At 36.6% G+C, this 26829-nt stretch overlaps 1 protein-coding gene and 1 long non-coding RNA gene across 5 annotated transcripts; one reads left to right on the top strand and one right to left on the bottom strand.

Annotated features, from left to right (window-relative positions):
- The first annotated feature begins 3503 nt into the window (after positions 1–3503).
- On the top strand, positions 3504–11826 carry LOC121424720. Of its 3 annotated transcripts, none has more exons than XR_005971419.1 (5): positions 3504–4076; positions 6842–7019; positions 7301–7635; positions 10483–10599; positions 11791–11826. XR_005971419.1 is itself a non-coding variant. In XM_041620469.1 (4 exons), exons 1-3 carry the CDS (start codon positions 3918–3920, stop codon positions 10484–10486), a joined length of 498 nt encoding a protein of 165 aa, XP_041476403.1. In that variant the 5' UTR covers positions 3509–3917; the 3' UTR covers positions 10487–10599; positions 11791–11826. The 3 variants fall into 3 exon arrangements, 1 of the variants encoding a protein (XP_041476403.1); XR_005971420.1 differs by having other exon boundaries at positions 3505–4076; positions 6842–6981; XM_041620469.1 differs by lacking the exon at positions 6842–7019 and having other exon boundaries at positions 3509–4076.
- Positions 11827–13874: 2048 nt separating this feature from the next.
- LOC121424721 lies at positions 13875–26158 on the bottom strand. Of its 2 annotated transcripts, none has more exons than XR_005971421.1 (3): positions 25943–26158; positions 15676–15889; positions 13875–14518 (listed from the first exon to the last, which is right to left on the bottom strand). It is a non-coding gene; the product is annotated as an uncharacterized LOC121424721 (long non-coding RNA). The 2 variants fall into 2 exon arrangements; XR_005971422.1 differs by lacking the exon at positions 25943–26158 and adding an exon at positions 23677–24692.
- Positions 26159–26829: the final 671 nt, after the last annotated feature.

Raw genomic sequence — 26829 nt, 5'->3', positions numbered from 1 at the left:
TTCATTCGAAAGCATAGTGGGAATTATTAATCCTCGGTTGGACTGGCAAAACTACTATATTTCCCTCGGGGCTTCGCCCCTCAGGAAGTAATTGTCAGACCAACCTCGGATAAATAATTCAACTATACTTTCTCAAAGCCTGATATATTTGTTTACTATTTCTCATAATTCCATATGGCTTTGTGTAATTATTTTGTGTCCTGAATTACTTCATTAATATGAAATCTTTATTCAGAATCACAAAAACTGCAAGCTCTCTTTTTCTCCTAATAATCAGAGACAAAATGAGCCAAGATTTTGAGGGAGTCAGATGTGTCATATCAGGCAAAATTCAATAGAAGTTGTGAGCGAGCAAGCTTTCATTAAAAAAAATCACATTTTGTAGCTTGACATAAAAATATTCAGAAAATGTTATATTTTCATTTTTCTTTCCCTTTTTTTTTTTGGGGGGGGGGGAGAGCATCCCAAGCCTCCCCCCATCTATGCACCTCTGTCTAGTGTCTATATTACTGTTATATTGTTATTTCAAGACTAATTTTCATAGAAACGATTGGTTCAGAAAAAATATTAAACACATGCAGCCTTTCATGGATAGTTCCCCGGTTGTCCCGAAAAGGTTTGTTTTGTTTGACTTTCCTCCTCAACCCCCTTTCGAGAAAAGCTTCGCGGCATATCTCACGTCCGTATGACATATTTGTCCTGCCCACCAGAGGTGAAGGCGAGACTAAGGGATCCCAATGTCGTCTGTCCTTCCGTCACAAACCTGTAATGACACATAAACTCCACAACCGTAAGTCGCTTTTAAACCAAACATGGATGGTAGATGGACCTGGGTGACCTGCATGTTGAGCTGCAGTCAGAGGTCACATGGTAAGGTCAAAGGTCATTTTCAGGTCAACGTTAAAGTTTACATGCAACACTTTTATGACACCTAACTCCACAACCGTAAGTCGCTTTTCAACCCAAACTTGGATGGTAGATGGCTTGGGGGACCTGCATGTATGCTGCAGTCTGAGGTCATATGGTAAGGTCAAAGGTCATTTTCAGGTCAACGTTACAGTTCACATGCAAGACTTATGACACCTAACTCCGCAACCGTAAGTACTTTTCAACCAAACTTGGATGTTGGATAGACTTGGGGGACGTGCATGTTATGCTGCAGTCAGAGGTCACATGGTAAGGGTAAAATATCATTTACAGGGTTAAAGTTTACATGCAAGACTCTTATGACACCTAACTCCGCAACCATAAGTCACTTTTCAATCAAACATGGATGGTCGATGGACTTGGGGGACCTGCATGTTATGCTACAGTCAGAGGTCACATGGTAAGGTCGAAGGTCATTTTCAGGTCAACGTTAAAGTTTACATGCATGGACACCTAACTCCACAACCGTAAGTCGCTTTTCAACCAAACTTGGATGGTAGATGGACTTGGGGGACCTGCATGTTATGCTGCAGTCTGAGGTCATATGGTAAGGTCAAAGGTCATTTTCAGGCGTTACAGTTCACATGCAAGACTCTTATGACACCTAACTCCGCAACCGTAAGTCACTTTTCAACCAAACTTGGATGTTGGATAGACTTGGGGGACGTGCATGTTATGCTGCAGTCAGGGTCACATGGTAAGGTAAAATCTTTTCAGGTTAAGTTTACATGCAAGACTCTTATGACACCTAACTCCGCAACCATAAGTCACTTTTCAACCAAACTTGGATGTTCGATGGACTTGGGGGACCTGCATGTTATGCTACAGTCAGAGGTCACATGGTAAGGTAAAATTTCATTTCAACGTTAAAGTTTACATGCAGACTCTAAACTTAACTCGCAATGTAAGTCGCTTTTCAACCAAACTTGGACAGTTAGATGGACTTGGGGGACCTGCATGTTACGCTGAAGTGGGAGGTCACATGATAAGTTCAAAGGTCATTTTCAGGTTAAAGTTTACATGCAAGACTCTCTTATGAAACTAACTCCGCAACCGTAAGTCACTTTTCAACCAAACTTGGATGTTGGATAGACTTGGGGGACGTGCATGTTATGCTGCAGTCGGAGGTCACATGGAAAGGTCAAAGGTCATTTACAGGTTAAAGTTTACATGCAAGACTCTCTTATGACACCTAACTCCGCAACCGTAAGTCACTTTTCAACCAAACTTGGAAGGTAGATGGACTTGGGGGACCTGCATGTTATGCTGCAGTCAGAGGTCACATGGAAAGGTCAAAGGTCATCTACAGGTTAAAGTTTACATGCAAGACTCTCTTATGACACCTAACTCCGCAACCGTAAGTCACTTTTCAACCAAACTTGCAGACTTATGCTGCAGTCGGATGTCACATGGTAAGGTCAAAGGTCATTTTCAGGTCAATATTAAAGTTTACGTGCAAGGCTGGTATGACAAGTGTTATTCCATCCCAGTAATTTCACAATGAAGTTTCGATATAATTCTTGCGTGCCCTCGCAAATCACAATATTTCTGGTTATTTTCATAAGTGGGCGAGACAAAAATTGCTTTTGCCTTGTTTTTTAGTCATGTTCAAAATGAATTAGTGATGATTTCATTTTTCTCGGCATTTTAATCCCCAAGTCTGCATGGTTTAATTATGTTTGATGCATGTTTTGCCTTTAGTAGACAGCTGGCAGCCCTCTGTCTCGAGGAGTATTTTTATATCTTTTTCTGTATTTGGTGAGTGAAGCCAACGAAATTCAGCTGAACAACCAACATAAAGGCATGGTCACACCGAGCGTTGTTGGAGCGGTAGGGAAAGAGGGTAGAATTTTTCTCTCAAAATGGGGGAAAAAATCGAAAACAAAAAAAACTAAAATCGAACTTGAAAATGGTAAACGGTAGCGAGCAGTGATGATTTTTTTTTCTCTCCGCTCCACGACCGCTCCAACAACGCTCGGCCGGATGCCTTTACACTTAAGGGGAATCCAGCCTTGGTCATAAAATATAGTGTTGGAAAGGAGAAAATTAGATAAAACAGAATGGTGAAAGTTTGAAAGAAATCGGACCAACAATAAGAAAGTTATGGCTGCTTTAAAATTGAAATCCCTATGATTATGTAGATTTCAAAGTGGCAACTGGGTAAGTAAATTATGACAAGAGGCAAGGACAACTTTCCCATAGGCCATGTACTTAATTATCAGGGATTTGTGTTTTTCTCCTAACTGCCCTTCCCCTGGGGCAGTAATCTAAATATAACCCTGGTAGTATATTGTTTTATGTCCTCATGTGAAAGAAAAATAAAAATTTGAAGTAAAACATTTGAAAAAATGACATATTAGCCATTTTATGTATTGGAGTACATGGAAGAGTAGTCCTTGCCTTACATCACTGTGACATCACATATGTGGCCAATTTGCAGTCTCGTGGATCTAGGGATTACCAATATTCACAACTTTAAAAAAATAACTTTCTTATTATTTGTCAGATAGTGTTCAAACTTTCACCTATCAACTTGACTGATTTTTCTTATTCCCCTAAGAACAAGTTTTTATTTGGGTTGGATTCCCCTTTAACAGAGATTGAAGCTTTTGTTCTAGTTTTGGCTCTGCTATTTTTTTGATTGGATGTATTTCCTGATTTATCACAATAATTGCAAGTTTTATCATGATTTAACTTTTTGAAAATTATGCTATTATGTGATTAAGGCTACATCTCTTGTACTTTCTACCGATAGTCTCAATATAACGTTATTAATGGATTATTTCTTGTAAAAAATCCTAAAGATAGGAACTAACTCTGTGGTTAGTAGATAAATATGACTCACTTGTCCAGGTGTTGATAAACGGGCCGCTGCTGAGTAGGCCTAGAGTTTTCTTAATTATATATAATTGATTTCATGACATGTGTTTACATTTGCTGCAGATTCCCATTCAGCCGTTGGACTGAACTGGTACTGTAACACAGTATGGATGGTCAATATGAAGCAAGCTTCATCGAATTCCTCCAAGAGCTCTGAACTCTGTTCTGATCATTTTGAAGATGCTTGCTTTGACAGGACTGGGCAAACGATTCGTCTAAGACAGGATGCTGTCCCAACCACATTTAATTTGCCGCCTCGTCATCAGAAGGTACAGTAGATCTATATCATACGTGTTTTAAAGAAATATAATCTCTGTATTATCTATCTACCTTTGGTTTGACAGAACAATGTTTTGAATATTCCATTCTCAGTAGCCAAAGAGAAATGAAAATTATCCTATTCGGGAGGGTCACCATGGACCTCGGCCTATACTGTGTACCAGGGGACTGTGTATTTTAAGTTAACGCTTACTAAATGATCAAACAAATTAAAAATTTGGTTTAGCCCTACATAATTAGCATGAGCTTCTTTGAAATTGCAAAGCTAAGGGTGTATTGCTGATTTTTCATAATTTATTAAAATTCATTTTTGATAAATTATTTTATGCATAAATAGAGAATTCTCTGCTGTACAGTTAAGTAAATCTCTAAATAAGTTCCCAAGTTCTACAGTGCGTATGAAAAAATGGGATAGATTTGAAAAGTCTATAAAATTTTTGTTTCAAATTATGATCTCAATATTTTGGTGTCAATACATGCTATGGAGTCTTATCCTTCAAATGCTATTAAAATAATTTGGTTTTGTTCGTGCTTACGCAAACACAAATTTTTGTTTTGTCTGGGGTAAAAAAGGAAGCTTGCGCCAAAATGGCATAATATGATGGTCGGACTTCTTGCTATCAGCAGAATTCCTCTTAACCTTTTCATTATCTTTGCCATAATTTTCGAATTATGCAGTCAAAATTCATTTCCAAATCTACTTATTTATTTGGATAGTTGTGGTGTTGTTCCTTTTTAATATGTTCTCTTTTAGTTTTGAATATTCCTTAGGCAAGAACATTTTTTTAAACCAAATTATGGTAGAGCGTGTTTTTTTTCGAATCCTTTCATTGTGTTCTGCAAAGGTAATGATGCCTTTGAACAGTGGCATACTGAGGGGTGGGGGCTCGGGGTGCCCCCCCCCCTCCCAATACAAAATTATGACCAAGGAAAAAAGTGGAAAGAAAAATAACAGAAAACATAGAAAGTGAAATATGATATTATTCTGAATATTATGTCAAAATCACAAAATTGGATATTTTAGTAAAAACTGGAAATTTTTGCTTGCTCGCTTCACAACTTTTTAATGCATTTTACCTGATCTGCCATATCTTCCTCCTTCAAAATTGACTCAATACACCATTGCCATTGAAAGACATGAATATTTTCTTGTTTGTCCTGTCAAGCACAATTAAACTTGGTGAAGGATTCAATGACCCCTTGAAAATAGGATTCATGTCTTTTATAGGTACCATTACATAAATTGTTTCACATAATTATTATCAAAGGTACCATAACATAATTTGTTTCACATAATAAAAAGGATTTGAATGATTACAAATTCTCCCAATTAAAATGCAAATCTTCTCACTTGGGTTGACAAGAAAGTCTCTTCTTACTTATGAAGGAAAATTCAAAGGTAAAAGAAGTTCAAATTAAAACCAATGTAATTCAGGTAAATGAATAAATTTATTAGTGAAATTTGACAGCATTTTTCGAAAATTATGGCAAAGATAATGAATATATTATAAGTCTGCTGATTAGCCAAAAGTCTAAAAGTATAAAACGTCCCGTGTTCGCTCAAGCATGAATTTATTTTTTAAATGCCATTTCAAAGATAAGATCTTAGAGCATCTATTAATATCAAAATATAGATATAATATTTTGAGACAAAGCAAAGATTTTATAATTTCAACCAATAAGTGCAAGAATAATGATGCATTTGTCATTTATGATTTAAAATAGAATTTCCATTGGATTAGATTTGTAAGAAAAATAATGTTTTTGAGCAATTCTAGGTCCGACATGAACTCATACATTGTTGCATTACTGCGTATCCGGATGCCGCAAACTTGGTCCCTAAACTTCTGCGAGACTTGACCAACAAAAAAAATATGAGGACATGTTTCTAACTGTGGAATTATTGCAAAACATGTGGAGGGGGGCTTATTAAAGTGATGGTCCAGGCTGAAAATATTTATACATGTAGCTTAATAAATAGAGTAGAAGTCACTGAGCAAAATGCCGAAAATTTCATCAAAATCAGATGACAAATAATCAAGTTATTGAATTTGATAGTTTATAACAGTAGTTTGTGAAAACGGTCGTCATGAATATTCATTAGGTGGGCTGATGATGTCACATCTCAAATTGTTCTTTTGAATTTTATTATATGAAATTATGTTTATTAAATTTTATCCTCCAAGAACTAGAAAAATTGGATTGACAACTGATTTAGTACATTAGATATTAATTGCTGAAACTTATTTCATCATAATGGAGACACATCATTTACACATGTATGAAATAATGAAAAAATTATGATTTTATGAACCAAACAGAAAGTGGGGATGTGACATCATCCCACCTAATGAATATTCATGATATGACTATTTTCTCAAAATATTGCTAAACTTTAAACTTCAATAACTTTATTATTTGTTATCCGATTTTGATGACATTTTCAGCATTTTGCTCAGTGGATTCTACTCTATGTATTAAGATATAAATATTTTCAGCCTGGACCATCCCTTTAAGACCCCCCCTTCCTCCTTTGGGCCAGATAGGGTTAATAAATCATCATGAATATTTAAACATGTTTATTTTGCTGCAAGTCCATTGAAAAGGATTCATTTCTAAACAAATATTATTCTAAATGTACTATTGAATATTAATTTGACAAATTTAAAGTCATTTTTTCATTCTTGCATCTCGGTTTATTCAATTTTTCTTCTTTTTTTAATGTTTTTTTTTTTTATTCACTCTTCTCGTACAGAATGCACACAAACCAGGGAAACCCTCGAAAGAAAGTCATTTAGATTCAGCAAGCAACCTCCCAGATACTGCAAAGACACCTGTACCAAAGTCTTCAGCACCTTCCCTGGGACTACTACTCAATGCCAAAATCTAAGAGGGGTAAAGTGGAAGATAACAGCAACATATATCTAAATGGGGTATTGTACAGTATGATTGATCAACCAATGATACCAGTTGTATTCTGACATTTAAATCCATGTCCCTCTGACCAATGTTGTCAAATAAAAACCTTGCTTTGAGCATAACATCCTCAAGGTGGTCTGAAATTCTATTAGAAGGTACATGTACTCTTCTGTGGAAGTTCATTTTATGCTTTGACTGCTAATCTATAAGTTTTATTATCAATATGCTAGTGTTCTGAAGTTGATGTGTTAATAATCAATTGTTTTAATGTTTTATTCTATTTAAAACATAATAGATGGAGACCAGCAGCATGGCAGCAGGAGCTAATGTTGGTCGTGATGAGGCATATACCACCATCAACAATGCTGCAATTGCAGTCACCACCACCAAGTCTGCTTCTGTCACTGCCATCACCATTGCCACCGCCATTACCAAGACCACTCCTGACACAAAGCCCCCAAGTCCTCAACTGACCAGATATTGCAGCTGGAGAAGGATATACCAGGAACTTCAAAGCCAGGGCTTGCCAGTCTCCTACAATAAGAAAAATGCCATGGGCCCATCTAATGAACTAGTAGTAGAATATTTGGCCACAGTTGTAGAAATGCAGAGACTAACATACTGCCACAGGTAAAAATCAATGTCAGATATGATGGATAGTCTTTGAAATATGGGTTGCAGAATGAATATCAGTAAAACCCATCATGATGTGCTATCTGATTTAACCCTAAAAAGGCCGTGGGAGCCCAAAAATTTTCACGATAAATCCACAACGTGAAAGATTGTGCCGCGTCATTATAAAGCCTTTTTTAAAAAAAGTTTATGAGTGTTCAGACAAAATTTGTGACACCTGGGTACCCGGTTCTGCAATTATGCAACATTGTGCATTGTGTAAGTACACATGTCAGAATTGCACTAAAATGTGATTTCATGGACAAATCCAATGCAAAATCTGTTTCTAGCCAGAATTCATAATTGTATCGTACCGGTTAATGTTTATTTTTACTGATTAAAATCTATTAATTTCATTGTGCTTATGATCAGAAAATTTTGTCAACAATATAAAAAAAGTAAAAAAAAACAAAGAAATACTTAAGAAAGGAAAAAAATACATATGAAAGGTATGTGATATCAATTAATTTTTATGTGTCTGAACAAAAACTTCAAGGTCTGTGTTTATAGATTTCCAGCCAAATTCTAATTTCATGCATGATTTAGTAAAACATATAATTCTAAATAATTTTAGAATGATCAAATATACAATTTTTTCATCTGTGGCAGGCATTTTGCATTTCTTCACAATTGCGCAATTAACGGTCAATCTTGAGGGCCCCCACTCCCCTTCCGCCCATCTTTCCTGCCTCCAAAATACCCTGGCAGTCTTATTAGGGTTAGATTAAGTCTACATTAAGCAAACATAAAATTCTTACAATTGAATTCAGTGGCGTAATGAGCCAAATATTTTGAGAGGGCTAAATATGGCGAATGGAACAAAAGTTCTCCAAAGAGAGCGAAGGGAGTGTGCAAAATTTTAGAACTTTTTAATACAGAAATCAAAATTTGGAAAGATTTTGACGTAATAATATCCAGTAAATACTCTCTATTTCACCCTTTCTCGTTCGCTTTCTTTCTTTTTCTCCTTTTCTTTCTTGGTCGTTAAACATGGGGGGGGGGGGCAGTCAGACCGCAGGTCCCTATGCTAATGAGCAAAAAGTCCAGATACATCCAAATCATCTCGTGGCTGAATCCTTGCAAAATCTTGTGATTCATGAGATTTTCTTTCTCGAGTCTAAGAATTTACCTGTTTTAAAGAGAAATTCCAGTATTGGTAACGATCTCAAAATGACTTTTTACAGAATCTAATATAATGACCACCCAAGTGTCTGTTTGTATGAATAAAAAATATGTGCCAAAGGATTCTGGAAGAAATTGTGTAATTGCTGAGAAATAAGCAAAATAAGCTCATATTCCAGCAATAATAATACACTGTCCCACGTGTGCCTATCTGTGTTGGTGATCTTCAGTGTGAACATTTTTCAGCGTAGATTTCAAGATTTCACAAAGTTCAGTTTATGTAACTTTACCAAATCTAGATCCTCGATGATATACTGACAATTAAGCCAGACTTTCTCATGAAATCAGTGTTTACTGCAACTACTGGCATTTCTTTTTAACCTCAAGTTAAATTAAATATTATTGCACTATCAGATAGAGTAAAAGTTACTCTTTCATATTGGTCATTTATTTTGTATACAATATTTTGTTAAATAAGTAAATTTCTGGCCTGAAAGTGTGCCTCAAAACTTAATTTTCTTCTTCCATTTTCTTTTGCACATTGTGCAAACTTTTTATTTTGAGCCTCAATGATATCCATATCACCATAAAGCTGAACTTCTTTTCTTTCTCACAATGCCACTCTTGATATGCGGCACCTTTTAATCGGGTCAAGATCACACTTTTCCCACTAAGGTACAATACGAGATTTCTGTAATTTTGTACTTGCATGAAATCCAGAGTTCTGATTGGCTGGATAAGGTTCACAGAACAACAGGCACAGGGTATTTGAGGAGATTACCACATGGGAAGTGTGACCTTCCTACGAACCCTGGCACTGGAACCGTTGGAATTTGCCACTGGGTGGTCTATTTGACCAATCAGAATGCAGTATTCTTGTTTTCAAACTGCTTTATGTACTTGGCAAATGAAAAGTGTGATCTTGACCCGATTAAACCAATTCTTATTTTGAAACCTATATCGTTTCAAAGCATACATATTCAGCTTTATCATGATATAAAAATCATTTGGGCTCAAACACAAATAAAGTGTGAAAATAGCAACTTTTGTCTGGTGAAAATATTTATTTTATAGCATATTTTAGATCAAACTTTGAACCTATATTACAAAATCTTTGAATAAATCCAAACATATGACATGAAAGAATGATTCTTCTTCTTTACAATGGTACCAAATTCATGAAATTCGATGCACAGTTAGAGCAGCAATGACCGAATGAAAAGGTGTTATGGTCCGCGTCAAGCTCATTAAATATACAAAACATCTCAAGTCATGAATATCATTTGGATGAAAGAAGCCACTCTCTTGGGACCTGCAGTCTGACTGGGGGGCATGGCCCCCATCTATACATCAGTGATGGATTTAATACTTTTTGCATGTACGATGACGATGCTCGCTCTCTCTCACCCATCCTCACTATGTGTATATGTGTGTGCAAGATGAATTATGAGGAATAATTGCATGAAGTGACGTTTTTCAACCAGAGATTGATCCTTATATATTATTTACTATTGCATTTTTGTTCATCATATTGACCCCTTTACCCCCCCCCCCCCCTGACAAAAACCTAATAGTCAAATGAAGTTTCCTTTTCTTTTCTTTTGATATACATGTAATGTATTCATGTGAGAAAAAAAATTATAGTGCCAAACATTTTTTGAAAATTTTAATTTATTCCTTCAGGTGAGGTTTTGTCCACAGTTCCAGAAGGACACAAAATAGTATCAGAAAGTCATGCCAGAATCAACAACTGAAGGGTTTGAAGAGCCAGATAAAGAGCCGAGAAATGTGATTTTAAAGGTAAGTTAAACTTATTTATAATTCTGATTCATTTTGGCATAGAAAGTAAGTCATAATAACAATTTGAATTATTTTTGTCTTCTTGATTTGCTCTTTGTCAGGAATCCAAATTTTAGAATTAAACTCTTAGTTTGAGGTGTTGATGATTTTTTTTTCAGCTGCAAAAGTAACAAACCAATATCAATCATTGGTCGATAATGTGACTTGCTTTCTCTTGCCAAATTGGTACATGTACATGTATATTCTGCATTTCTATAATGATTGACCCCACCACTAGCACATAAGATGCAACATGTCAAATAACTGTCAAACTCACTTCATCATGTATTTAATTATTAATATTTCATTAAAGGAGTAAAAGGACTCAGAAAGATTACCCGAAAAAGCTCACAGAATTTTTTTTACTGGTAGACCCTTTACATTCATTTGATGAATTGAGTTCATGCAAAATCAACTGAATGTTATGAGTACAAAATCCTGTTAATACACCTTACTGTGAGGCTATTCTGGTAGGTCATCCCGGGAGTGCCTGAGGATCTTGTCCATTTGGATAAATCTTGCAAAGTACCAAGAGGTGCCTCCACCCCCCCCCCACTCTATTAAGGGTTAACAATGAAATTGAAATTAGGAATAAGTTTAGTATCTTCCCGGGGGGGGGGGGGCACTCAGTATATAATGCATAGTGGGTATGTGCCGCGGAGGGGACCCCATTTTCACACTCAAATTTCCGTTCCAAGGCATAGCATTTTTGCCTTGTTGATAAAAAGAACAAAGAAAGCCGCTCCAAGGCATAGCATTTTCTTCTTATCGAGAAAAAAGAGGGAAATCCGCTCCAAAGCTAGCATATTTTTCGTTACGCCGCTCCGATCGCATTGAACGAGTCGAATTTTGGTGAAAAGCGGCCGCAGAGCTCCCCGGCGGAGGCCGCGCTAGCTGCATCATGCACGCATGACCGTTCCGTGGGGATGCATACGCACTCACACGCTGGCGATCCGTTCCAAGGACCCCCGTTTTCACAAACATTTGTCGTTCCGAAGCCCGTTCCGAGGACCCTCCTTTTTACAATAAGCCCGCTCCAAGGCCCCCGTTTTTTGTCTCGCCCGCGGCACACCCCCACCACATTTTTGGTCGAGTGCCCCCCCCCCCGGGAGTATCTTGCTCATATGCATTATAAATTAATTACTATTTCAGGTACTTCAATCACATGCACAGTAGGAGCAAAAACAGCAGCAAACACACAGGAGATGTAACACTACATTGACCAACAGCAACAACTACAGCAGCATCAACAATTTCTGCAGGAGATGCAAAAACCACACTGGCAACCTCAACAACATCAAGGTGTCCAACAAGCACTCCGGGAACGTTAACAGCAACCACAGCTTCAGCTGGAGTTTCAACAAACACATCAGAAAAAAACCAACAGCAGCAAAAAAAACACTTATGAATAATGAAATGAATCTAATTGAAACTCAAAAGCCAATGACGCAACATCTTTGACAAACTGAGACAATTATTCATTCTTTTACAGGATAAAGAAATACTTTTTTAAAGTGTAAATTTGCAGGAACACAATGGATGTTCCTATGTATCTATTTAATGAAATAAATTTGACTTTAATAAATTCAGTAAATTCAATTCAATAAATTTAGTGATTCAATAAATATCTACTTTTATTTGTCAATGAGTGAAAATACCTGTATTTTCTATTTAGAATGACAAAAAGCAATTTATCAATTCAATATCATCAAAAACTTTAGCAATATGGTTGTTAGGCCCTCCAAATTGTTGATATTTTGATGAAAAAGCCGTTTCTGCTGCAATATTTGACGCAACTCAAATAGATCAAATATTGTCGCAGAAATTGTCATTTGCCCCTGAAAGTATCTGCGGCAAATATTTGACGCAGCTCAAATAGCTGCATCAAATATTGCCGCAGAAATTGTCATTTGCCGCTGTTTTGAGATTTGCCGCAGAAAATGGGAGTTGCCGCTGCGGCAAATGTTTTATGAAACGGGCCCCAGGTCAATCAAAATATTTTCGAATTCGTGCTGGTGAGCAACACGTTCACTCCCAGCGATAGGGACTTGTTTAAAAATGGCATAGGAAATATGCATTTTCTAAGTATGGTAAACTCATAGTAGAATTTAGGTGTTGCAAGAATTAAATTGTGAATGAACTGTATTGGTAGGTAAGACATGCGTAGAGGATTATTTGTCTTTATCCATTTCTATTTTCCACATTTTTCTTTTGTTTGACTTTATTTTCTAGGGGGAAGCCCCACTCCCCCATTCCTGTGGATGCCAATTGGTTGGGGGCTTGGAATAGTGCAAGTTAAAAGGGTGAACCTGAACTTTATAGATATCAAGAGAGAAAGAATTGGAAAGTTAAAATGAATAAAAAGAAAGATGGAGAGAGTGAGAAAGATGGTGGACTTTCAAGGGGCATTAAAAAATCTCATATTAAAACATCATTTTTGTTTTTGTAATTATTCTATTTACCCAGGGTCAGTCAAAATATTAGCATCCACAGGAGGGTGGGATCCTTCCCGCCTTAAAACTGAAATCTAAAGAAAAGTGTAGAAATGGATAAAAGACAAAGATCCTCTGCGCATGATTTACCAGCAAATGCAGCTCATTCAGAATTTAACTCTTAGAGCACCTAAATTGTACTATAGGCCTACAATATGTGTTTACCATGCTTAGGAAACACATATTTCCTAAGCTATTTTAAAACGAGTCCTACTGCTCGGAAGTGAACAAGTTGCTTCCTTACTCATATTCAAGAACGTTTTGACTAACCTCCTTTTTTAATTGGTTGCTTTGCTCCCTCACATACCCAACAATTTGTTGTCCTCTACATTTCTTCTGCTTGGTCACTTCGCTCCCTCTTACATATTCCTCAAATCTCTTGGCCCCTGCATTTTCCTTCTGTCATTTTGCTCTCTCGCATATATCCCCCACAAAATTCTGCTCTGTCGCATTCGCTCCCTCGCACATATCCCAAAATTGTTTTGCCCCACCCTGCATTTTTTTTCTGCTGACAGCCATGTCCTGCCCAACCTCTCTCTCCAATACCTTGAAATGATGGGGGGGGGGTAACTTTAGATATGAGAGTGACCGAACAATTGTAAATCAGTGAAATATTTGACTTTTCTTTTGATTAGTTAATATTTTCTGTGAGAGTGATTATTGCAAAGGATTATACCCCTTTCTGTACACAAAACATACCAGTATTTTGAGAAATAACAACAGAAAAAAGACCACATTCTTCCTGACTGTTCAAATCCTTAAAAAAATAAAATATGGTAATTTTTACTTTCTCAGGCATTCATCACAGGCTCCCCAATTCCTGTCTCTATTTCTCTATCACCCCCATTCTTAATTCATCTTTTTGTCTCTATCCAACAGCTCATTTATAACTGTGGCCTTGTTCTATCCTACATGTATTCTATTCTTCTGTCAGCTTGCCGTCATTCCTACTTTTCACAAACTTTTTTCTCTTCTGACATTCAAATCAGAATGAATATACTGTAAGACATCTTCAAATTCAATGAATTCATTTTTGTTACATGCCCAGTGATAAACGTTTTCATTGAGCTATTTTAAATAATCAGAATCCACACAGCGTAAATTTTTTGTTGTAAAGTTGTGCAAATCAATGTTTGTCCAAACTTAAAAGCAAGTAATGTATAAGGTAGGACTTCTGTGTGGTTTTCAGCCTCTTCTCCAAGTTTTAATACAGTCCATTATTGTTGTTGACTTCCACTTTACCCCTCTTGGACTTTCTGGTATTCAGTAGGAGTGGTCTTCGAGAAATTAAGGTGCTGAAGACTTTGGCACTGGTGTCTTTGCAGTATCTGGGAGGTTGTTTGCTGAATCGAAAAGTCTTTTGGGAAATACCTTGGTTTGGGTGAATTCTGTAGGAGACGAATTAATAAAAAAATAAGAAAAAAGAATATTGAACAAAAACAGATACAAGAATGAAAAGATAACTATTCAAAGATAATTTTTCAATCAAATATTCGATTATCCATGAAGAACAATATTCGTTTAGAAATCAAACCTTTTGCAGTGACTTGCAACAAGATAATTTTTTTAAAAATATACATGATGATATATAAACCCTATCTAGCCCGGGGGGGGGGGCTTAATAAGCTCCCCTCCCCATCCACATTTTTCATGATAAGTCCACAATGAGAAATGAGGTACCATGATTACTTTTTGGTCAATTCTGCAGAGCTTTTGAGACACCCGGATATTCAGTTACGCAACATTTTATGAGTTTATGTCGGACCAAAAATTGCTCAAAAATATTATTTTGTATACACATTTAATCCAATGGAAATTCTATTTTCAGTCATAATTGACAAATTTATCATTATTCTTGCACTTATTGGTTGAAAATAATCAAATCTTTGCTTTTTATAATCAGAATAGTGCCATGAACAGATCCCATTAAAAAAACTATAAAATACATAAGGCCCCAAAACAAAGAAATACATATGGAATTATAGAAACAATAAAATACATAAGATTAGAAATGTCATTTACCATTTATTTTTGAGCAACTTTGTTAGAAATCATAGAATTTCGGGAATTCTTTAGAGATTAACCTTTAAAACAAAGAATTCTCTATTACGCATAAATTAGCATTACTAATTTATTAACAATAAATAATTTATTAACAATAAATTTTAATGAATTCTGTAACCTTTAGTTCCATGCTTGCAGATTACATTGATGTTGATGTGTGCATTGGTTTTCGTTTTGATCAGAGGCAAGATCTGAAGAGGGGGACCAAAAAAGCCCACCTCCCCCTCCCTGGGCTATGCAATCTCAAAGTAGCCCAGGATTATGAGTTAAACCAAATTTTAAAAAATATATTTATTTAGTAGTTTACTGTAAATACACAGTATAGGCCCCGGTCCATGGTTATCCTCCTGATTAGGATAATTTTCATCTCTATTTTGCTACTGAAAATTGAATAATTAAAGCAATGTTCTATCAAAACAAAGGTAGATAAAACAGAATATATATTTCTTTAGAACGCATGTATGATATAGATCCACTGTACCTTCTGAAGACGAGGCGGGAAATCAAATATGGTTGGGACAGCATCCTGTTTAAGACGTATCGTCTGCCCAGGTCAAAGCAAGCATCTTCAAAATGATCAGAACAGAGTACAGAGCTCTTGGAGGAATTCAATGAAGCTCGCTTCATATTGACCATCCTTACTGTGTTACAGTTCCGGTCTTGGTACCGGTTCAGTCCAATGGCTGAATGGGAATCTGCAGCAAATGTAAACACATGTCATAGAATCAATTACACATAATTAAGAAAGTTTGACGTGTCCAAAGGAAACAGATGCCCCCGCAGAATTGTAGTACAAAATGTTTTTTTATTGTTTTATGATGCAATTTTCTGTAAATCAATTAAACTATACACTAAATAAAATAAGATTTCAGTTCTTGATGTTTTAATAAGAGATTACCACAATTTTGTTTATGAATTTTGAACAGAAAAGTTGATATTTCCCCCCAAATTACTAAATCATGGAAATTGAATGCCTACAAAAAAAAACACTTTATAAGTAATATGACATTTCATTCCTAATACATGATTATATACGTGTTGTCCCTAGGTGTCCTGAGTCTTGTCAATCGAGGGGGGGGGGGCGAGGAGAATTTGCACAATGGAAAAATTGATATACATTGGGTTTCAAAGCTTAATTTCATTTCGGGTAAATCAATATGCTTTATTTCATTTGAATCAATTATACCAATTTTAGGGCATAAAATACAAATTCAATTCAAACCTATAAATATAGCCCTTGAACTACTTATTTTTTTAATTCAGGAATTCTGATCAAATGTATATTAAAAACAATCAGTAGGCCTATATAATGTTTTTAACCCTTATGAGACTGGGGGCTGATTTACCCCCTTGTCATATTTTGCAATAAATCCACTGCACAATTTTTTTTACCGCATCACTCACAGACTTACAGCATCACTCACTTTTTCGAGTCTCGCGCAACTTTTGAGACCAAAATTGCGACCCCCTGGTATGTGCTTTCGAAATTACACAACATTTTGGAAGTGCATGCAGACCAAAAGTTGCTGGAAAAATGTGAATTTGCGTACAAATCTATGGAAATAGTGTTTTTAGCCATAATTCATAAATGTGCCATTATATTTCCTTTTACTGATTAAAATCAATTAATTTCAACTTTTTTACGGTCAAATATGGTCCCCGACTATTTCCATTGAAACAACAATAAACACATAAGAAAATAAGTGTGATGTTGAAATATATTGAGTCTGTGAACCAAAAGTGATCATTTCAGGGGCATTATTTAGTTAATTAGAGCAAACTTTTGATTTTACGCGTAAATTAGCAATGAGATTTAGGCAAAATTTGATTATAGTTTTTTAGAATATACCATGGGTAATGCGTTTGCCAATCATCGCTGTGATCCCATGATTGACTGCCCAGATCATAAAGCCCCCCCCCCCCCCAGTCTTCTTAGGAAATGAAATAGCCCAGTCTATGTAGGTTACTGGTAATGTTTTTTTTTTTACTTTTTCATTTTTCTTATGTACAGATTTTCAAATTTATTACTAATAGAAATTTTCAGCAATTTCTGAAAATAATGATACAGATACAAATTTTGGCAATGACTCACATTGAGTTGTACATGAAATCAAGTTTTTAAGCAATTCGGGATCTGATAATATGCACTTGTGTATATCATAACTGCGTAACCATGCATGCATTCCAAAAATAGTCTTGAATGTTGTGTGGCCCTGCCATGTTTACGAATTTATTGTAGATAAAAGTGAGCTAATCACATAGATTTGTTTGTTAAAATGATATTCTTAATATTGATTGCTGTGCAAGATTGAACAGGGAGAAGAGGAACATGACAAAGCAATCAAGAAAGAGTAAAGGGGGGAAGAGAAAGAGGATTTATTTATAACACACAAGTAAAAAAAATGTGTTTTAAAACACACTGGTTAAAACGTGCCAACCCGGGCCCCAGTTAACGCGATCAGAAATCCATTCAATATGATTGAACTTAATATCATGCAGAAATCAATACGCATATAAATATAATCAAAAAAATAAATTTTGAACCAACTTGCATAATGAGCTGTGAACTTAGCCTGTATTTTGGTGACATCTACCTACACACCAAATTTTTTTAAATCCATTGAATGTTTTTCAAGTTATTGCGCGGAAACCAAGGGGGGGGGCTGACAGGGGCAACACTTAATGCCCCCTCCGGGCTTCATCTGCAGGGGCATAAAAACTCTAGGCCTACTCATCAGCAGGGGCCCGTTTCTCAACACCTGGACAAGTTAGTCCTATTTATCTACCAAACACAGAATTAGTTCCAAAATTACCCAAAAGGATTAACTAGAATCCATTAATATCATATTGATACTATTGGTGGAAAGTACATACCAGACGTAGCCTTAGTCACAAAATAGCAAATTTTCCAAAAGTTGCAAAAAATAGAGGCAAAATATGCTTAAAAAGTACTTAAACATGCAGACATGGGCATTAAATTTCTGAGGAAATGAAATTAACACTAATTCATATCATGATAAAAAAAATCACATGTAAGTGGACATTGAGATATTTATCCCAAGATATAAAATTTGAATAGTTTACGTAAGTAAACCATAAGGCTTTCTTCCTAACATGATGGTTTCTAGTGTTGCTGTTGGATGTTTGTGGTCTATATCATGGTTGTTCCACTTTATATGTTTGTCATTTTGCCTCCGACGAAGATTCTGCTAGGATCGAAAGCTTAGGCCCCCTTTTGACTCTCTAATTTACTCCATTGGCTCTTTTTTTTAGATAAGCAGTTTTCAGCAGCTTCTTTTTGCCTTTAACATGATGATAATCAAACAGATTTTCAGGATTCCAAACATCATCAAAAAATATATTATCATGGATTGTTAAACTCTTTAGATACCTAAACGCACAATTTTATGAATGCTATGCGTATATTAGAGGAAGAATTTATTAAAATTTTGATAAGGGTCTGAAAACGAGTCCAATTATGGATGACCTGAAGTGGTAGAATCTTTGTCAATTCAATTATTTTACTACCTTAAATTAACACTTGTTATAATTTCTGTGCATTACAATTACTATTGAATGATTTATCCCACTTGTTTGCTATATAATTCATTTTTCTTTAAATTATTACGTAATAAAATTTTCAAATTTCGAGGCTCATTTGAATGTCACAGTCTATCCACATGATATCACTACATAAAGGACAAGTCCACTCCAACAAAAACTTTATTTGAATAAAAAGAGAAAAATTCAACAACCATAACACTGAAAATTTCATCAAAATTGCATGTAAAATAAGAAAGTTATGGCATTCTAAAGTTTCGCTTCATTTCACAAAACAGTTATGCACATCTCGGTCGATATGCAAATGAGAAACTGATGACATCACTCACTATTTCTTTTGTAATCTATTATATGAAATATGAATTATTTTTATTTCTCGTCATTGTCATGTGAAATGAAGTGTCATTCCTCCCTGAACACGTGGAATTACATTATTTTAACATTTTGTGCTTCAGGCAAGGAGGTCCTAATTGTCAAATTTGTAAAAAATGAAATATTGTATAATTCAAACAATAAAAAAACAAAAGAAATAGTGAGTGACATCATCGACTCTCTCATTTGAATGTAACTGGCTCGTTAATATAACTATTTTGTTCAAAATAAGCGAAACTTTGAAATGTCATTAATTTATTATTTTACATCCGATTTTGATGAAATTTTCAGCATTGTGCTTGTCTGGTCTTTCTCCATTGATTCAAATCAACATTTTTTCTGAGGTGGACTTGACCCTTAAGAAAGAAGTAAGTTATGACAGGTTTGGAGATGTCATAACTATTTGGTCAAGTTGTCCCCGATCTTGGCAAAGAGGGATTCGTGAAACAGTTCGCTAACAGGTAGCTAACTATTTCCAATTTAGTTAAGAAGTTAGAAGACTTAACGGTGTTGAGAAACGGGCCCCAGTCTACGCAAGCAGAACCAAACAGAATCAGTTTGCCACACTCAAATTCCCAATTTGCACTCGCATCAATTATTTAGTTACGTACCTATCATTTTATGATCTAGTGCATAGAACAAATGACCATTTTTTTTAGGTCGGAATGTCAACAATTTTCAGCTCGTGCTTCGCATTCCCATTATTGAAATATGTACCATCCTCATGGTTAAACAGTCCTTAACAGGATCATGCTAGAACACTTATTAAAAATTATGTTCGTGCTTGGCATTCTCAGTAATTATCTAGAACACACACATCTTGTTCAGGATCACAAACGGTGCCTAGAATGTTAAATTTTCAGGACAAAATACATCCTAAATACATATATAAAAGTTCCAAAAAAAGTAAGAAAAAAATTGCTTGCCTTTGCACTTTTTATATAAGGCCTACGTGATTATTTCATATTGATGTTATTTTATAAGAAACCAACTCGCATATTTAATGACCCAGTGTAGTGGTCCACCCGGATACCCCCAACCAGTAATTGGGAGGAGATACCTGCGGGTCACAGTTCTGTGTGCGCACCCTTGTAGGCGACCCAGATTGGCTGGCTCCTCCAATACGCCTTGGAATGTCTTTAACAGATATATGGCACTATATAAATGCTGTGCATCATCATCTACCAACACACCCAAATTTTAAAAAATCTGATGACTTTTGATAAGATATCGTGAGGAATCCAACTCGCATATTTAATGAGCTGTGATCTTTGACCAGCATATTCCGAATTCGAACTTAGCCTGTATTGGTATCATCTACCTACACACCCAAATTTGTTCAAATAAGTAGAATATTTCATAACTCATAAAAAAGACATTATCATGCGGAAACTAAATTGCATATTTAATGTGTTTTGACCTGCCGACTCCAAATTCAAACTTGGCCTGTACTATCAGAGGGTCGTGTGTTCGAATCCCGCCATGGACTAGCGTCCTTTGGCAAGGCGTTAATCCACTTTGCCACTCTCCACCAGGTGTTAAATGGGTACCTGGTAGGATGTGAAAGCCTATGTATAATGTAGTATGCCTAGCAATTGAGTCTTGGAACTCTTGTTGGAGTGCTCCCCAGGGAGTGGAGAAGGTGCATACATTGTACGCAGGCATACAAGGTTCTGATGACCGTGGTAATACTGAGTCTGGAAAGCGCTTAGTCTCTTAGAGACGTCGTTCCGATGCATTAAGCGCTATATAAATATGTGGAATATTATTATTATTATTACTATGGTGTCATCCACTCCTATGGTGTCACCCACTCCAAGCTGTGGGGAAGTTACACATTGATGCAGAGGTTCGAGCCCTGATCACGTCTTTCGGATTGTGACATTAAAGGTCGGTCCCAGACGTAAATAATCAAACCTGATTGATATACGTCTGTCAAAAACTCAAAATACACACACACACTCCTAGTACCAATGATTAATGTTAATGTTTGGACCTCATAGGCGACATTACCCAAAATATGGGTTGCCGGTTGGACAATGCTGTTCTGAATCTGATTTCAAACTCAAGACTTTGGTAAATGTACGCCTTAATACAAATTGGAGTTATGCGATATGACTTTCATTTGGTGGGAAGACATTTAATACTTTATAAAATTAGTTGAAATTAAAATGGATTATATTAATGCTCACTGTTGGTGAGCATTTCTACACGATCCCCCTATTGAGATTTATAGTAAATATTTTGGAATTATATTAGTTATGCGACCCCTCCCTCATGATGATCACAGCATTATTTGTAATGGGGATATATTTCGTTCATATTCTTGTCTCTTCTTTCTCTTTTTAGCCTTTTTTTTGCTTGTTAAAACCTTTTCATTTTTTTTTGGGGGGGGGGCTTGCCAAATTTTATGTGGGTCAAAATTACATTCATTTTTTTAGTGACAATCTTATTTTTCATTTGTCAAATTTTACGCAAGACAAAATTACCTTCGATCATTAATTACAGTTAAAACCTTTTTTTAATTTTAATTTTTTTTTTGGGGGGGGTTGCCAAATATAACATGGACAAAATGACTTTCCCTTTTCTTATTTATTTTTTTTGGGGGAGCTTGCCGAATATCACGCGAACGAAATGACTTTCATTTTTAGTGACCATCACTTTACGTGAGACAAAATGACCGGTTTTTTTTAAGTGAGAACCTTTTTTGGGAGTTGTCTAATTGTACTTGAGAAAATTCACCCCACCCCCCCCTACTTTGGAAAATCTTGGATTTACCTCTAGTTTTAATCATGATTAACCCTAAATAGACTGGGCTATTTCGATGCCTAAGAAGACTGGGGAGGGGGGCTGATTCAGCGCCCCCTTATGATCTCGGACGTCGATTGCGCGATCGCGACGAAAATTGGCACACATTACCCATGGCATAATCTACCAAATTATCACATCAAATTATGCAAAAAATCCATGTTTCATTAATTATGCTAATTTTTGCGTAAAATCATTAGTTTGCTCTAATTAATAAAATAATGCCCCTGAAATGCTAATTTTTGTTTCACCTACTCTAGATAGGCATCTGATCAAATTTATTTTTAAAAAATTTCAACATCATGTTTATTTTCTTATGTATTCTATTGTTTTCTAAATTTCTTATGTATTTCATTGTTTTTCGACTTTGTTTTTCATTGTTTTTTCAATGGAAATTGTCAGGGACTTTATTTTGACCATGAAAAAGATAAAATAAATTGATTTTAAGCAGTAAAAGGAAAAATAATAATACATTTATGAATTTTGGCTAAAAACACTATTTGTATTGGATTTGTACACAAATTCACGTTTTTGAGTAATTTTGGGTCTGCATGCACGAACGAAATGTTGCGTAATTTCGAAAGTGTGTACCCGGGGGTCACAATTTTGGTCTCAAAAGTTGTGCGAGACTTGAAAGTAAAAAGTCAGCGAGCAACGCGGTCAAAAAGATTTGCGCGGCGGATTTATCACGAAAAATGTCGAGGGGGGGGCTGATTCAGTCTTTTTAGGGTTAAGATCATGCGTATACCACGGCAGAGGCGTAAACCGCTGCAGGGGCATGCAGGCTGGCCCTTGATCCCTAGTGGATTTCACCGGAAAAAAAATCCAGATAAGAGAAAAGGAAAGAAAGAAAGAGAGGGGGGGGGGGGAGAAAGGGAAGACTGGGAAATAAACGAAAAGGTCCCCCCCAAAAAAAGGAGGGGAAAAGAGAGAAGAAAAAGCGAAATCATTAAAGGGGTGTATATTATAACTTCATTTATAATTGTTTTTCCTTCTTTTATGGGGGGGGGTCAAAAAAATAAAAACCTTAACGAAATGTTTTTCTATAATTACATTTAGGTCTACACTCGCGATTTAATAAAAAATAGTAGCCATCTATATACAAATGATGCGTTAGAGTGGGTCAGTAGGAACTCTGTGTACAAGGTAACCACATGCACACAGTTCCACTGACCCACGAAAGAAACCCATGCATCATCTGTTTTATAGAATGGAATTTTTTTTTAATAAACCACAAAAATTAATGATTTACTGGATGCATGATAATTTCATGCGTCGGGTAAATTTAATTTACCGGACACATGATTTTTTTTACCGGACGCATGATTTATTTACTGGACGCATGATTTATTTACCGGATCGATGCATGAAAATTCCAAAATCTAATGCAGAGCGCAGACACTTTGATAACCCTGGACAACATAAATATGGGCTTAACTGGATAATGTTGCCACAAAGATATTGTTATACCCAAAATGCCAGATACAGCTTTGCATTGACTATATCTTGAGCAGTTGAGGCAGCCTCCGACCTCCAATACATGTAGCTGTGTGTGTGTATGCGGGCCGCGCCGGGGGCCAGCGCCTGCCTGGGCCTGCAGTGGATATTTCGCTGTGCACAGCCAGCCCAGGGCAGTATAGATCTAACGTTAGATCGTACATGTATGTCTGGACTTCTCAACTAACGAGTATGTGGGCAGTTTTAATCCCAATGACAATTACGGTACCGTATTTGTACTTACAGATCATTTTGCATCCTTTGATTCATTCTGCTTTGATCGAAATTCAAATTTTGACGTAAACAAGCGACGGTAACAGTACATGCGCGATGACATCACAATGACCTTTTCGGACGATTGCTTGTTTACAGTGGATATCGTTGCGTTTTGATTATCGGGATATCGTTCATGCAGCCCAGTAAAATTTTTGCATTGCTCTCAACCAATCAGATTGCAGGGATTTTCTCATCCATTACAACTATAAAAAGTTTTAAAATTGCTAAAGATCCAGAGATATCAAAACCCACCTGCTGATTTAGCACTGGGGTACACAAGCCAGGGTTATGCCCAGTGCATGCCCCCCGAATGTTCTACGTACAACCAAGATATAAAAAAATGAAGGGAATTAAAGAAACCAAAATTAGGAAAAGTGTAAGGTAAGATATCTGTCTCAAATTTAGATTTGCACGAAAGGTTTTTTCTCGCTTGCTTCATTCGCTTGGAACATATAAAGCAACTTTATTCCCACGTGCCATATGTTTCGGCCTCTTTCTTTCTACTATTTCATTTTTTTTACTCATCATGCTCCTGCCACACAGGGGTTTGCCCTAATGCATGAACAATCATTAAAAAATATCATTTTTCATGTGACTGGGAATTTTTTGCTCTACCCCTCCCCCCTCCTCGATCCCTGTATCGATTTGACTTGACATGGGCCTATACCTGATGTATTCTGCTTCAATATAAAATCATAACGGATAGAACGCCTTGAATACAGGCCAAACAGCCTAACGACACACACACACACACATTGCCGTGTCACGTGACAATCAGTATTAAACGAGGATGTGTACAACCCTATGGCGACAAGGCTAGTCGCAAAAGTTGAGCAAGTTCTGGACGAATAGGCTTCAATACCCCAAGAAAAGAAGTAGTATCTAGGGACTAATTAAAAATAGTTTTCTTAATGGAGTTCCATGTTAAAATCTAGTAATTTAAGTCCAACTTTTAATTCGCGTGCACTCACTTTTTTAACACAGGAATTAATAATAATAGGCACGGTGCCTAGTGTCATCTACCAACACACCTAAATTAAAAAAAAAAAAAACAATCAAATATATTTCAATTTATTGCACTGAAACCAAGTGGGGGTGGGGGGGAGGCAGGCAAATCAATGGACAGGTGGAACGCTTAATGCCCCCTCCGGACTTTGTCTGCGAGAGCATAATTACAGAGGAGCTGAATTTGAAGAGGGCCTGAATCAAGACTGAAACATCGCAATACGTGTAAGTACTAAGTGGAGTAGGCTAGGGCACTCACACTAGTACGAGGCCGGGGGGGGGGGGCACTCAGTATATAATGCATAGTGGGTATGTGCCGCGGAGGGGACCCCCATTTTTACACCCAAATTTCCGTTCCAAGCCAAGGCATAGCATTTTTGTCTTATTGAGAAAAAAACAAAGAAAGCTGCTCCAAGGCAAAGCATTTTGTTCTCATCTAGAAAAAAGAAGAAATTCGCTCCAAAGCTTCGCATATTTTTCGTTACGCCATTCCGGTCGCATTGATCTGCTGCAATTTTGGTGAAAAGCGGCCACAGAGCGCTGTCCGACCATCGTCTCTGAGCGAGCGCACCTGGCAGAGGCTGCGCTAGCTAGCTGCATCACGGATGCCCGTTCCATAGCCTATAGGGATGCATACGCACGTACTCACACGCTGGCGATCGATCCGTTCCAACTTCCAAGGACCCCCATTTCACAAAATTTTAGTTCCAAACCCGTTCCGAGGACCCTCCTTTTTACAATACTCCCGCTCCAAGCCCAAGGCCCCCGTTTTTGTCTCTCCTGCGGCACACCCCCACCACTTTTTTGTTCAAGTGCCCCGGCCCCGGGGTATGAGGTTAGTGAGGCTGGGTAAACTTGCGCCAAGTTGCGGCCAAGCCCGCCCACACATGAACATGCCCAAACTGTTGAATAAATTTGTTATTTCAAATTAAAAAAAAATATATTTGTCATCTGATTTCAATGAAATTTTCAGCATTTTGCTCTGTATGAATTTTACATTATTTGCTAAGTTCTAGGCCAAAATATCTTCAGCCTGTATAATTCCTCACCATTTTAGGTGTGCAGAAAAGACCAATCCCCCCCTTTGTCTGACTACAGTACACAAACTTGAATACATGGGACTATAATTTTTACAGTACACAGCTTCTTGCAAATGAAAGTAGCAAATATGGCAACCACTACGATTTCCCATTTTGTTTTCAACGTAATTCAAACATAGCTGAACTTACGAATGCAATGTCCGTCCACATTCTACTAATTAGAGAAGTTGTTTGCAGCTCTTGTTGGCATGAATAACCATGATAACGTGAAATCTAAGCTAAACAGGAAAGGTTCACCAACATGCCGACCTGTGAGTGTGACCGTCCCGCGGCCGGATATCGATCGATCGAAGATCGGCTTGAGCAAGGTGCAGCCAATCAGCGACGATCTCATATACCCTGCCAGAAAGAGGAGACAGAATTATTTTACATGGACGGAATTTTTTGTGATGTGACACAAAATCATTTTGTCGACAGAATTTTTTGTGATGTGACACAAAATCATTTCATCGACGGAATAGATATTCGCATCGCAACGAAATGAATTTTGAGGACGCAATTTTATTCCGTCTCGACGAAATTGATTATAAGTGTGACACAAAATAAATTTCGTATACGAAATCACACTGCATCATGACGAAATGAATTTCGTTGGAGTGAAACACAAATTTTCCTACAGAATTTTCCTTTGAACACTTGGGGTGCCATTTCGTTAGATCAAAATTCATTTCGTGTGTACGAAATAAATTTTGTGGACGAAATTACATTTTGTCTCGACGAAAATTTATTTTGTGTGACAAGAATAATTTCGTATACGAAATAAAATTGCATCATGACGAAATCATTTTCATATGAACAAAAAAACTTTTGTGTACGGAATGGCGTGAATTGGACGGAGTATGGCACGCCAAAAAAAGTTTGTGGACGCAATTACATTTCGTCTAGACGAAATTTTTTTCGTTGAGACAAAATTAATTTTGTGTGACACAAAATAAATTTCGTGTACGAAATAAAACAGCGTCATGACGAAAAGATTTTCGTCTGAATAAAAACACATTTTGTGTACGGAATTGCTT

The sequence above is a fragment of the Lytechinus variegatus genome, chromosome 12, assembly GCF_018143015.1.
Source record: "Lytechinus variegatus isolate NC3 chromosome 12, Lvar_3.0, whole genome shotgun sequence".
In the NCBI taxonomy this organism is placed as follows: Eukaryota; Metazoa; Echinodermata; class Echinoidea; order Temnopleuroida; family Toxopneustidae; genus Lytechinus; species Lytechinus variegatus.
The sequence above is the reverse complement of the archived record's forward strand: the minus strand, read 5'-3'. Positions and strand labels throughout refer to the sequence as shown.